Here is a 15,033-nt window from a genome sequence, read left to right as displayed (position 1 = left end):
TGTGGTAAAATAACATATTTACCATTTTAACCATTTTTAAATGTACAGTTCAGTAGCGTTAAATACATTCACATTTTTGGGCACTCAATTTCCAGAACTCTTCCTCTTGCAAAACTGAAACTGTACATACCATTGACTCCCCATCTTCTACTACCCCACCCCTGGCAACCACCATTTTACTTCCTATCTCTATGAATTTGATTAGGTAATTCATGTAAGTGGAACTAATAGCAATATTTTTGAAATTAACTTTACTAATAGAATGGTATCTTTAATATATAAACTCAGTTTCTTATAACAAAATATAGTTACAACATATTTTATAGTTTTGCATCTTGACTCATTGAGGCAGTAAAGTCAGAAGATAATTCATTGTTGGTAGACTAAAGAAAAACAGAATACAAAATTCCTTAAGAGCCTTTCTTTTTTCTTTCTTTCTTTCTCTTAAATCAAGGATGTGGCTATACTTTCCTCCACATCTAAGCCCCAAACATGTGTTCAGAATTCACCCCACCCTATCATTTTTTGCATATTATATAGAAGTTCTGCCTGCACTTGAATTCTGACTCTCCTGTTCTTGCATTTAAATGGTGTCTTAATCTATAAAACCAGGAATAGTCCTCGACTTAGGTTTAAGTGTAGTTAGTGGCATGTTTCCCTTATAGTTCTTTCGGTTCACTTGTTCAGTTTCCATTTAGTTACAGTACATCTAAGGCTCTTTTAAGTTGCAGGCTGTTTGGATACTAACATGGAAGCTCTTATATCTCTCTAAGAGAGGAATTTTAAACTTTTAAGTTTAGAATATGAAGTAGGAAAATGGAAATCAAATTTGTTTGAGATATTAAAGATGCCTTACCTAGTAAGAAGTACTTAAAAATCACTGAGTCAAAAAAAAAATCACTGAGTCAAGTAAATACATAAATTTGTATCTTTAATAAATGCTCTTTAGGGAATTCCATGTAGCCTAGTAGTTAGGATTCCAGGTTTTTCACTGCTGTGGCCCGGGTTCAATCCCTGGTCAGGGAACTAAGATCCTGCAAGCTGCGTGGCATGGCCAGAAAAAAAAAAAAAGGTCTTTAATAACGAGCATCTTTTGAATGAATCCATTTTTTTCCATCCCTTCCTATGTAAGGCTTAACTTACCATCACCATAGTGACGGTAAGTTAATTAAATATAATTAACTATTATAATTAAAAGTCACTTTGCTGTGAAAAAAACTCAGTACTAACCTTATTTATCAGGTGTACACGTGTGTATATCAGTAAGAATAAAGTAACATTTACAGTTTTGGTTTGTGTGCATATGATATCATCTCTGTATAATGATATTTATGGTAGTTTGGCTTATTTTGCTGTTTTATGTACTTGTGGGAGGTGGGAGGTTGTTTTGTAGGAAAGGATAGTATTTGGGCTATGCCTCAGATGAGCAATATGAGAATTGTCATTTGAAATACTTTGGGTTTAAGCTATACTTTCCTATAACAAAATGTGACATTTTTTGGCTGAGTTAGGGGCTTGTTGAAAAATAAATTTCAGAGAGCTAGTTCTAATTCTGTTTGTGAAGTAGAAATGTGGGTTCTGATATCTTAGAAAAGTCCTACATTTTTGTGATCTTAATTAGAGTCTCTTCTTTCTACAGAAATAGGAAGGTCGTTGATTATTCACAATTTCAGGAATCTGATGATGCTGGTAAGTTTTGTGATTTCAATAAGTTGTAAATTCGACTGACTAGTGGAAGAATACCCAGTTTGTGTACATTCTTCTTATTCTTTTGAAATAGGTTTCACTTTTTATTTTTAGACTGTTGGTGTATATAAATTATGTCAATCTGTGTCACTCAAAACAAACGTTGAAGTTGCATGGATTTTAACTTTTCCTTAGTAAATCATTGAAAATAAACACTTGAATAATTTTTTTCTTATCTGGTTTTGGAGTCCAAAGTTTAAATGTGCGATAATTCTGATGCAGTGTTTATTAGTTTAATATATCTCCTGCTATAATCACGGTAAAACTCATACATTTTAATAGTATGAGTATGTAAATTTTTTGCATAATAATAGTATGTAATAGTATTAATAATAGTATGTAAATTTTTTGCATAATAAAGTACGATGAGAGTATTTTGTGAAATACCTTTGATTTGTGAACTAACTCAGAGTGAGTAGTACATCTTAAATTGTAGCCATAAAAGGTCTTTTTAGAGTATGTCCATACTCTCATTTTCCAGGTGTGTTTACTATTCTTTTTCCTTTATTTTTTTAAAATCTAATTTTACTTTATAAACATAATATTATGTACCTTGGGAAAACCTAGAAAATGCAGCAATGTATAAAGAAGAATAAAAACATAATCCACCCTCCCAGAGGTAATACTAATATTTATTAAATGCTTACTAAATGTTTGCACTTACTCATTTAATCCTTAGATCATTCCTGTTAAAATGGGATTATACTATTTTTATTTCCATTTTACAGATAAGGAAACTGAGGCAGAAATATTATTCAAAGTCCTTTAGCCAACAGATGGCCATTTTAACTTTTTTGTCCTTTTTTTCCTTTTAAAAATATAGTTGACATCTTGCTATAGAATTTTGAGTTCTGTGCCCCTCCCACCCCACCCCTACTTATCTTTCTTGTGTTACTAAAAGTTTACGTTGGTTAATGGTTGTATGGTATTCCATAATTTATAATTATCCAACCATTTAATAATTGCTGAAGCTTCAGACTATTCTAGATACTCACGATTATATATGATGGTGTAGTAAATAGTTTTGGAATAGTCACTTTTTAAGGTTTTATAGGACTTTTTAAATTGGAGGTATTTTCCTCAAGTGCCAGAGTGTGCTATATATAATACTTTAGTTTAAAAGTAATTTACTTGATAACAGTAATTGTGTTAGGATTGTAGAATTGTGGGTTCTTTACAGTCTAAAATGCTTGTAATATAACCAAATTACTATAATAGTTTCCAAATAAATATGAAGATGTGGAAACATGTAAAAGTCTTTAACAAATTAAAAGGCTAAAAAAAAGGCTAGAATATAAAGTAAGATATTTGACTGTGGGTATATTAAAATATACACATGAGGACTAGAGAGTAATATGCAAAAATGGAAATGATTGAGTTAAGGTGGAACTGGAGTAGAAAAGATTTTTTTTTTTAATGAAAGAAAATTATTTAGGAAATTCTGCCGTCTCACCTTTTAAATAGCATGAGAGAATTATCAGTAAATAGAGTGGTAATTTTGACATGTAAAAATCATAATATAGTTCATTGAATTTGAAAAATACTTTGTTTAGATGAAGATTATGGAAGAGATTCGGGCCCTCCAGCTAAGAAAATTCGATCATCTCCCCGAGAAGCTAAAAATAAGAGGCGATCTGGAAAGAATTCACAGGAAGATAGGTAAGAGGCATAAGTCTGATTCTTCTTACACTGTCACCACTCAGATGAGGATAGTGTCTGGTCTCTAAATTGGTAGAATCTTCAGTTACTTTGGGAAAGTGCTTATTGTTCACTTAATGTTGTTTTGCATGTTTCATGTTATCTCAGACAGTGCTTCTGAGTCTAGAGGTTAGCCTCTTTAAGGTCATGGAATCCAAGGTGAGCTGCAAGTATGCCAGAATGACTTTGGTGCTACTTCAAACCTCTGAACACAGGCAGAAAGATTGTTTAAGTATATAATTTGTTGCCCAAGGTTAGTATTGGCATTTTCATTGTAGAAATGGCAAAGAATAAGTGGCCTTTCCTATTCAGTCACAAATCATTGGCAGAATCATAACTAAAGCTTATAGAATGTTGCATTGCCTGCCGGGTTTTACTATCTATAGTCAATTCTACTTTGTTTAAATAATTTAATCATTTTGGGCTGTTTCCTTTCCCTTAGTTTTATAAATGAATTCAGATGAGTTATATTTTTAACTGTAATTGCCTCATGAGACGAGGGTATTGTAGCTTTCATCTCTGCTCTTACAGCTATACACATGGATTCACTCTCGTACTCAGTGTAGCATAACTTTAAGACCTCCTTGATGGTGGTGGTGGTGATGATGATAGTTACTGTTTATGATTATTATGTGCCAGTATCTATTATATGCTAATTTATATCCATTATCATTTAATTCTCACAAAACCTTTATTAGGGTAAGTAATATTAACTTAGAGGGGTCAGTGATTTATCCAAGGACCAGCAAATAGACCAGTAGGTTTTGAAACCATGTCTGTTGGACTCCAAAGTCCATTTTGTTAACCATTAGGCTATACCACTTCCAAACAATACTATTAAGTATGAGCAGTTCAAAGAAATGAAATAATAATTCTCACTAGTTCTTCTAAGTTATTTACTTTTGAGCACTAAAACCACTATAATTCCTAGGCAGAAATCTTTCCATTCTGAATTCACAGAACGCTAAGTTTGTAAAAATAATACTAATTAATAAATGTACCTAAGTATTTTCTGTTTGCTTGAATCACTAACATCTAGTATTTTCTTTCCTGGAGAATTTCAGAAATCTGGAGAAATTTTGAGGAAAAATAAGACAAAATTATACTGTAGGGAGACACATTTTTCATTGTTTCATAATATATCTCTCTAATCCAGTTTTATATAGCAGCCCAACTTAGAACTATCTTTCATTATATTTATTTTATTTCTCCTAGGAATGAGCATCTTCATGGCCTCTTGTAATGTCTCATCAATATAATTGATATCTAGCCTAAATTTTTCCTTGTTGCAGTCATCTGGCTTTATTACTCTCTTCTAAGTGTCCAGGAATGGTTGAAATAAATATAGCTTTTGTTGCCATTTGTATTAAGTGCCTTGTACGTTTATTCCCTTAGACCAATATTATGTTGCTTTTTGTGTTGGTCTCTACTTAAACGTTTAGCTTTTACTTGACTTCACTGTAATGGTGCTCAAGGATTAATGGTCTCTATAAACTCAATAATAAAAGAACTAGAGGAAATGATACCGTTCTTCATCATTGTAATAGACTTGTGAATTAAATGCTTACTTTGCATAAGATATTTATATAGAACAGTCATAGGTTTCAGAATTATAGTATATTTGGATCAGATTACTTAGTAAAGCAATGTGTTCGGTTTTTCTTTTTGCTTAGGAATCTTGGGTTCAATAGGTGGTCATTTGAGTGTGGTCTAAATTACAGGAATACCAAAAGAGATTTACAGGATCTGCTGTTTGAGAAAAGAAAGCTATCAACTTTTATGTGACTTTCTTTTTTTGTTTGTCAGGATTTCTCATGGAATCATAAAATTTTAGCGCTGAAGAGTACAAGTGATTTGCCTAAGATCATACAACTAAATAATTCATGACAAAGACAGAACACTAGAACCCAGATTTCCAATTTAAGATTTGTGAAGATATAAAATGTGCATCTTTGTGACCTAAAAAGTTATTTTATAAAACTTTTCATTGAAGCTCGTTAACTTCTTATTTTACTCTGCAGTGACCTTTAGCTAGCTTTTATTTTCTCCATGATACAAGGCAGGCCTATGTGTTTAGGTTTCTGATGTATAGAAATATTGGATCCTAAATATTAATATTAGGAGGTAATTAATTGATTTGTTTTCGTTTTGTTTTAGATAATTTTTTTAGGCATATTGTAATTTATATAACTAAACTCCAGTTTCCTTTAATAATTATAAAGGTGTTTTCTACATCTATATTTGGGGCTATCCATTTACTTGCCTACTTTACCACCATTGATACATTATATAATTTATTTTCAGTATATTCATACTTTGCCTCTGACAACAAAAAATTTTTCTTAGTAAATGTTCTCCTGAACCAGGTCTTATCCATAGGTGAAAAGTTTTTAGCCTGTGTTGAGATACCTTCTTTTTTTCCTTTGGGTCTTCAGAGGGAGCAGTGTTTTCTAAAAGTAGATAAAATTGTTCTTAATCACCAGCATTCCTATGAAGTAGGGAAATAATGCAAGCAAGCAGTTCCACTCCTCAGCATCTGTTTGAATATTTTATGTATAAAAGAGGTTTTCTTCAGCGTTCTTCTCCAGTCAGATACCAGAGATTTACGTTCACTTGGATTTTGATCTAAGATTTTTAATCTTTTCCCCCTTCCGCTTACAGTGAGGACTCAGAAGAAAAAGATGTGAAGACCAAGAAGGATGATTCTCACTCAGCAGGTAGTAAAGAATTTTTAATGTAATAGGTGTAATTCTATTTATATATTTATTTATTGGGCATTTTAATAAGTGGTTTTATTATAATGCCAGGCTCTGTGGTAAATGCTGCATTACAAACATAATGTGTTTTCATCTTCAAAGAGCTCACAGTGGTTCTCAATCCTGGTGGCTTATTGCAGTTTCCTATGAAGGAGGTTTGTTTTGTTTTTTGTTTTATTTTGTTTGTAGGTTTTGTTTTTAGTTTTTTTTTTTTTGCGGTACGCGGGCCTCTCACTGCTGTGGCCTCTCCCGTTGCGGAGCGCAGGCTCAGCGGCCTAGCCGCTCTGCGGCATGTGGGATCTTCCCGGACCGGGGCACGAACCTGTGTCCCCTGCATCGGCAGGCGGACTCTCAACCACTGCGCCACCAGGGAAGCCCTGTTTGTAGGTTTCAAAAAAAAAAAAATTTTATGTATTTGGCTGCGCCAGGTCTTAGTTGCATTGCCGCGTGCAGGATCTTCATTGCAGCGTGTGGGATCTAGTTTCCTGACTAGGGATCAAACCCGGGCCCCCTGGATTGGGAGTGCAGAGTCTTAAGCGCTGGACTACCAGGGAAGTCCCTATGAAGGTTTCTTTGTTTTTTTGGTTTTTCTAATTAATTTATTTTTGGCTGCATTGGGCCTTCATTGCTGCACGCGGGCTTTCTCTAGTTGTGGCGAGCGGGGGCATCTCTTCGCTGCCATGTGCGGGCTTCTCACTGCGGTGGCTTCTCCTGTTGCGGAGCACAGGCTGTAGGCGCGCAAGCCTCAGTAGTTGTGGCACACAGGCTCAGTAGTTGTGGCACACCGGCTTAGTTGCTCCGCGGCGTGTGGGATTTTCCCGGACCAGGGCTTGAACCCGTGTCCCCTGCATTGGCAGGCGGATTCTTAACCACTGCGCCACCAGGGAAGTCTGATATGAAAGTTTTTATAATGTACTTAATATCCATCCCATCCCAGGACTTCTCATTCAGTAAGGTCTAGGTGGGATGTTGGGGCTTTGTTTTGTATAAGTATTTACAGATTATTCTCATGCATAGTCAAAATTGAAAACCATTTACATGAACAAATAAAAGATATCAAACTAAATAGAATAATAAGAATAATGGGGAGTGATGACTCCAGGTTGGAAAGCAAACAACGATTAGTTTCAATCTGACTCTTTTTAGCTGGGAAGTAGACCTTTGAAACAGTAGCCACAGAGAAAGTTTTTTTGTAAGAATTCTAAATTAAAAGAATTAATGAGGGGCTTCTCTGATGGCGCAGTGGTTGGGAGTCCGCCTGCCAATGCAGGGGACACAGGTTCGTGCCCCAGTCCGGGAAGATCCCACATACCGCGGAGCGGCTGGGCCCGTGAGCCATGGCTGCTGAGCCTGTGCGTCTGGAGCCTGTGCTCCGCAACGGGAGAGGCCACAATAGTGAGAGGCCTGTGTACCGCAAAAAAAAAAAAGAATTAATGAGGAACTGACTAAATTAAATGTTAAATCCTGATTACTCATTGGTATTTATTTTTTAAAATGTAACTCTTAAAAGAATTGAGAGTTTATCCCATCTTGCTCCCAACCATTTTAGTTGTGGTCTATATTCCCCTGCTTTTGCCTTCCTGGATCCCCCTTTAAATGAGACTGCTGGGCTTCCCTGGTGGCGCAGTGCTTGAGAACCTGCCTGCTGATGCAGGGGACACGGGTTCGAGCCCTCGTCTGGGAAGATCCCACATGCCGCAGAGTGGCTAGGCCCGTGAGCCACAACTACTGAGCCTGCGCGTCTGGAGCCTATGCTCCGCAACAAGAGAGGCCGCGACAGTGAGAGGCCCGCGCACCGTGATGAAGAGTGGCCCCCGCTCGCCACAACTGGAGAAAGCCCTCGCACAGAAATGGGGAACCAACACAGCCAAAAATAAATAAATAAACAAACCAATGAACCGACATTTAAAAAAAAAAAATGAGACTGCTATTTAGCTAATATGTAGAGAGGGTAGACAGAGTTCCACTGGATTCACTCCACTGAGCTATTTTGCGTTCGTTTTTTTCTCAAGTCTGCTAATTGTCTGAAAATAAATTATATTAACCTTTTGCACTAGTGCTGTTGTGATAATGTAACGTACACTTTTATTCATCTGCCTTGTGAATCCTAATTTGAATCTCTTACATTTGTAAGCATTTGAGCAATTCAAGATGAATAACTCTGTACTAGTGTTAAGCTACTGTGAGGTGCGTTTAGTTTTGAGTCTACCAAAGTCAGTTCCGTTCCATGTGTCTATTTGTCTTCAGGTGAGGTTTTGGGTAGTGAAAGTGATGACTTGAACACTGACCATGGCAAAGCTTATAAGACTCGAGTGTTTCTGGAAGAGTAACAGCTAAACCTTAACAGAATAAGGGAGCCTCAGAGTCCAGGAGAAGGGCTGTAGGTAGAGACTAATAAAAATATAACTTGGTCTAGAGCCAGTAGGCTGGCATCCTGTTGTTTAACCAGATTTATGCACAACCACAACTGTGTGTTGAAAAGAACTTTTAATTAATAAACTATAGTATATGAAAGTAATTTTTTTATAAAATTGTATTGAGATCTAATTGATTTTAATATGTGTTTTAAAGATTTCTCTCAATCTCCTCGAAACTGAAATGGCCACACCTCATTCATTGAAAAGGGATAGTAGTTTGGCATTATTTTAGATTCTGTATGTTTTATATCTTAGAATAAATATCATTGGAAGACAATCTTCCCCTGTTCTACTATTTAAAAATATTTTTCTAACTAGTTTCTAAAAACTGTGTAGATAGGTTTGAATGTGATTGCGAATTGCAGGGCAAAGCAATGATACAAGTTTAAAGTATGTTATAGGAAACATGTGCTCACACCTTAATTCAGCTTTATTATTACTGAGAACTACATGCCTAAGTTATTTCATATGTGCTAGTGGGTGCACAGTCTTATTCAAGCTCATTCTTTGAATTTTAGCTCTTTTGTGTATTTTGTAGAAATTTTTAGGGATAAAATTTACCCTTTTTGAATGAAATAAAGCTGCAGGTTATATCTCATATCGGCTTTTCTAGTCAGCTGTCAAACCCATAACTCTTTGATCATTGCATTATAACTTGGATATTGCAGAGGACAGTGAAGATGAAAAAGAAGATCATAAAAATGTGCGCCAGCAACGGCAGGCAGCCTCTAAAGCAGCCTCTAAACAGAGGGAGATGCTCATGGAAGATGTGGGCAGTGAAGAAGAACAAGAAGAAGAGGATGAGGTGCCATTCCAGGAGAGTACGTAAAGCTGCCTTGTTACTTTGGTCATGGTTGTAGTTTGTGACCTCGATTACTTCCACGTTTTTGTGGATGCTCAGTGTTAAAATCAGTCGCTTAAATTAGATACTAACTATTAAAAGAGATGACTGTTTTGATATCTATGTATATTTTAAAAGGTTCAGAGATTCTCATGATCGTTATGTCCATCATTTCTAGTCAAATACTGAATGAACAGTTGTTAGACTAACAGTTACATGGTGGGTGTTGTGATTAAGATTTGTATTTTGGCTTGGTGGAGAAGGGTGTAGACCTCTCCTTGCAAAAAAAGGTGTTAACTAAATTTAGATGTTTCACAGGTTACTCAGATTAATTAATTACATGTATATCTGCTTTGTATGTAGTTTTCTTACTTCATTTGTTTATACTTGGGCCAAACACACCAAATCAGTTGTTTCATTTCCCTAGTCTCATCAGGACTATATAGGAGTGATGGAACTACCAAAAGTTACTTGATGGCTTCAGTTTTTATCCAGATTAAGTCTTATCTTTTCCTGTTTTCAACGTACTCTTCAAACAAGTCAGTCATGTAACCCTCATGGTGCGTGCTAAACCATTTTACAGGTGGGGCCAGTGACAGCTCCAACCAGATTGGTAGTATCTGCAAATAGAATCCAAGCGTGTTTGACTTCCAAATCCATTCTCCATTCTTAGCACTCTCTCCCTTTGTTCACTTGGAAGGCTGTATACATTAAGTTGGACGTTGAAATTCTTCTTTCCTCTCAGAAGATTCCGGCAGTGATGAGGATTTCCTAATGGAAGACGATGATGATAGTGACTATGGCAGTTCAAAAAAGAAAAACAAAAAGATGGTTAAGAAGTCCAAACCTGAGAGAAAAGAAAAGAAAATGCCCAAACCCAGGCTAAAGGCCACAGGTGAGCTCTGCAGAAGTCAGATTAAATTACTGCTTTAAAAAATGTGAAGAACCAATAAACCTCTACAGAAGTTCTTTATTAGGGCTTGGCATTGGCCACGTACTTAACAAAAATAAAAGGATCCTGTGTTCTATACCTGGAAGTATGACTTATTTATTAATAAGGACTCCAGCCCCTCTGAAGTTCTGGTGGCTTAGCCCTGTTCTTCAACTACTGCCATACGAGAGGCAAGATTTGGGAATGACCTATTAGTGTCAGGTACAGTGGTAGAAACACCCCACCAGCATAGCTGTTACTGCCCTTTTTCCCCACTGATATCACAATCCTAGCAGCTAGTAAAGACTTGAAATTGTGAAAATACACACCTACAGTAATACATTTAAGTTCTGTGTTCTGATCCCTACACCATCCTCTGTGCTAGCAAAATAAAACCACACTTGACAGCAAAGATTCATTTTCTTTAGGCCCTTGTGGTTTCTACCAGGTATTCTCCTATTTGAAGCTAGTTTGTGATTAAATCAGAAAGCTGGATTTGCTTTTTCTTTATTCTAGCAAATAGAACTTATACTCATCATGTCTTACTGTTAGTAATGATGGAACTGTTAAAAGTTATTTGATGGCTTTAGTTTCTATTCAGGTTAAGTTGCATCCCCTCTTCTTCACCCAAGTTTTAAACATAAACAATTTTTAGTTTCACAAGCCAGTAAGGATGATGTGCAGTTTCTATAGCATCCTGTTTCTCTATTGTAAACATTACTGCTAACATAACATTACAGTGTTGGTTAAAAGGGTTTGGAAACCTGTACCCACCTTCATTTTTAGTAAGTTAGGGTGTTGTCTTTATAAATTTTTTTCTTACAGATTATTTTCTTTAGTAGCTGATTTTGTTAAAGATGCTTTCTTCCCTTCCCCAAATTGGTATTTTTCTTCTTTCAGTGACGCCAAGCCCTGTGAAAGGCAAAGGGAAAGTGGGTCGCCCCACAGCTTCAAAGGCATCAAAGGAAAAGACTCCTTCTCCCAAAGAAGAAGACGAGGAACCAGAAAGCCCTCCTGAAAAGAAAACATCTGCAAGCCCTCCACCTGAGAAATCTGGGGATGAAGGGTCTGAAGATGAAGCCCAGTCTGGGGAGGATTAAAAGTGATGATGGTTTGGGGAGAGATTTTATTAAAAAAAAGAGAAAAAAAAAAGAAAAAAGAAAAAAAGAGGGAAAAAAAAAGAAAACCTACTTAAGATAGAATATGGTTTTGGCTATGGCTTGACTCATGGGCTTTCAATGCTTTTTTTTTTTCCTTTTGTTGAAAATAACTTTTTCTTTCCTTTTTTTTTTTTAAGAAAACCATTGTATGTTTAATTTACCTTTTTTGTCTATGGGTCTCTTTGTCACGACCCCCTCTTTTCCCTCCCCCTCTTTCCCAATGAAAGCCATGTTAAATTAATCACTGGATTGACTGCTTCATCTTTTTATTTTTAATGGAGGGTATGCCACAGTTGTAAAGCAATAAGATTTGAGGTGAACACTATGGAAATTTTGCTTTTTGCTAAATGGTAGCAAGTTAAACAGTAATCAGAAAACATAGAAGGTTTTAGTTAAAAATGATTGTTTCTCTACCTGAACTTTTTAAGAAAACAGTTGTCATCTAATACAAGTTTATATTCTATATACAAAAATATGGATGTCTAGAAAAATCATGACTTTAAACTTCCACTGATGGGGTAGGTAGGAGATAAAGATGAATTCAGAATTGTTACTAAAAGTATTCATGTTTTTTTATCCTGGGGCAGCACAGGGAATTGAGGTTACCTGACCTTGTTTGAGGGTGTGGGTTATTTTTTTTTTAATTTCATCACTTGTTATCTCTAAGAGACTCGGAGCCAGTGATCCTTTATCCTGCTACAGTCTTTAAGGAACTTTAAAAAAAAAAAAAAAGCAAGGGCCGCCAAAACTTAAATCTTTCTTGATTTTCTATTTCATTCTCTAATGGTTCATGTTTTAAAATATATATATGTATCTATTCTGTTTCTTGGATAAAATTTTACCAAGGATCAAAAGAAGAAACCCTAGAATTTAAATGGGGAGATCTATATATCACAGTGGATTTCTTCTCAAACTGACAATGTTTAGGTTTTAAGCAAATAAAGTACCAGTTAATGTGAAACTCAATCACAAAGACTTGACATTTTTGCTTTATGAAAACAGAGAATTGAAATTCTTGTATGCCATAAATGTGCATTCAGATCCCATGAACCATGCGCTCTTTTTATCTGGGGATAGAGCGTTTTCCTTTTCATACCCCCGTCTTCCCATTTCTTCGTAGAAACATGGTATGAAGTCATCTCTTGGATTCCTGCTAGGACATAGGACACTACTGCACAGCCCCACCACTAATGTCTACCAGCCCTGCTCTAGGACATGAGCTCTCCTGGCTCTGTTCTTCACTTACATTACATCCTGTGCTTGACGGGAGTGTGTTAAATGCTGCTCCAACACTATTCAGTCAGCAGTTATCTTTTTACTGGTGCCCTTGCTCACTGCTCACGTTGCTTAAAGCAGGAGTTTAAGGGGCTCTGAGGGGCTGGAGAAACCATGTATTCAGGAGGTCTGTGTGTAGTTGCTAACAGCCTTGTTACATGCCTTATGAAGGCAGTCACAAGACAGATCTGTAGGTTTGCTCCTCCACATTCTGGTACCATGAGCTAATGGGAACAAGGTTTAGGGGGTCTTAGTGTGCTAATAAGTGGAAAAATTAGTGAAATTTAACCTCTGCCTTTTTATCTAGATTTGCTTCCTCAATATTTACTACGCAGTTTTCTTTTACCTATTGAGTTACAGCATAGTTTTCTCTCATACAACCTGGTTCTTACAGATGTTCATAGAACAAAGGTTATTTAAGGAATATTTTTACTCTGATTCTTAAGACAGTGTAAGGAATATCCTTATTCTGTGATTTTTTTTTTTTTTTTTAAGAAAGCTCCCAGTGGCAGAGAGTCATTTCACTGTTGCACTATGCGTGTTAAAGAATGAATTTGGAGATTTTCGTACTCGGCCAAAAATGTAAAACTTGAACATTAAGTAGCAATTGGATTATTATCTTTCATGAAGGTTAACTTTATAGTTGTGAACTTTGTAATGAGGTGTGAAAGATTATTCTGTTTGCTATATGGGTTTGTTCAGGTATTTTAACAAGAAGGTTTGTGTTCACGTACTGAAAAAACCTATCAGTGTTTCCACCATGCACTTCTATTTGTAGGGGTTTATAACTTTGAGTCTTACATTCCTAGTAACATTTGTGCTTTCCTTAGATTATATTTCGTGAAGATTGGGGGCAAGTGTCTTTTAAAACTTTAGCCTTGGTATTTTATGTAACACAGTCTCTGTAATATATTAATCTGCACTAACATCTCTGTGATATATGCACATCCTTTAGGGGTAATCACATCTTCTAGGTTATTTGTGTGCGTTTGGTTGGGCTTTTTGTTTGGGATCCCTTTTTTAAAGTTTAATTCATGAGATTGAAAAATGTATTATATATTTCTAATAGACTGGACAAAGGATCTGTGTCCCCAAGAAAGACAGGCTCTGAATGACCTTTGTTTTCTCCACTTTTTGCTAATGATTTAAAACACTCTGGTCTTCCCCTCAAATCATGCATGCCAATAGGACAGTTGTGGTGTCTCAACTGGAAACAGGTGCTCAGTAGTCAGGCTTGATAGTGATGTCAGAACAGGTTACAAGCGATAAGCTGATAGCAACTGGCCATTGGCACCACCCTTGACTAAATGCCCTCTTTCTCTAGTGTGCCTATGGTGAGGTGGCAGTAGCATTCACTGTCTTGCAGTGCTCAGGAAGTGGGACATTCACTTTGAACGTGCTTGTTTGTATTATCTCAATTCTCTATGTTAGCTCTGTTAGGTTTACCTCTGGAACATGGATTTCGGCAGCTATGCTAACTGACACTACGTTCTAGTTCTTAAGATTCTTTTTTTCAGACCTCCCCAACACGCACGCGCACACACACACACACACACCACACACACACACACACACACACACACACACACCACACACCCCCAGAAATGGGTAGCTTCCATCTTATTAAATCTATTTGTAGCCTGCTGCTGCTTTTAGCCTTCCCCACCTCAGATTATAATCAATGGAGTGGGCCCAAAGGATACATTTTAGTTTCAGTAATGGTATATCTGTCCTGCTTTCTAACACATCTCTCCCTTTCATCTCTCCATGCCCTGTTGAGTCCATGTAGGAAAATTAATGGCTGTGTCCTCCTTTATGGAGATAGTGAGTGAAAAATCTTTAAATCTGGAAGAATAGTAGTTGATTTCCCATGTTGGAGCTTTGATGCTTTTTTTTTTTTTTCTCACAATAACTGGTTTGCTCCAGGTTCAACCCTCAGTTCAATACTTACTCTTGGTACTGGTTCACATAGCATTTTCTTACAGGTAACTAATCAAGAGTGGAATTTGAGGTTACAATCCAGTAGTTTTTGACATTCTTGTGGATATGATCAACTAAACTGAACTTGACACTTTTTTTTTAACGTTTTATTTTTTTTTAATCCATGAACATTCACTAACAAGTGGCTTTTAGAGTAGTGGTTGAGGAAAGGGAATAGTGCTTTTTTCCCTTTCCCTAGGAGATGTTTTGAGAGTGTTAGAAAGGCAGG

General features: G+C 36.3%; 1 protein-coding gene across 2 annotated transcripts in view; it reads left to right on the top strand.

Moving 5' to 3' along the window:
• NUCKS1 (nuclear casein kinase and cyclin dependent kinase substrate 1) overlaps positions 1-14,391 on the top strand; it is a 28,108-nt gene extending 13,717 nt beyond the window's left edge. The window contains exons 2-7 of one of the 2 annotated variants that reach the window (XM_082833766.1): positions 1,640-1,689; positions 3,300-3,405; positions 6,106-6,161; positions 9,286-9,438; positions 10,207-10,353; positions 11,290-14,391. In XM_082833766.1, coding sequence (XP_082689892.1) covers positions 1,640-1,689; positions 3,300-3,405; positions 6,106-6,161; positions 9,286-9,438; positions 10,207-10,353; positions 11,290-11,489 — 712 coding nt within the window. In that variant the 3' untranslated portion in view covers positions 11,490-14,391. Of the gene's footprint in view, positions 1-1,639; positions 1,690-3,299; positions 3,406-6,105; positions 6,162-9,285; positions 9,439-10,203; positions 10,354-11,289 lie in introns of both variants that reach the window. The other variant, XM_082833765.1, reaches the window with a different exon arrangement.
• Positions 14,392-15,033: the final 642 nt, after the last annotated feature.

Source organism: Leucopleurus acutus (assembly GCF_964270905.1).
Source record: "Leucopleurus acutus genome assembly, chromosome: 2".
NCBI classification, from domain to species: Eukaryota; Metazoa; Chordata; class Mammalia; order Artiodactyla; family Delphinidae; genus Leucopleurus; species Leucopleurus acutus.
This window is presented reverse-complemented; position numbering and strand designations above follow the sequence as displayed.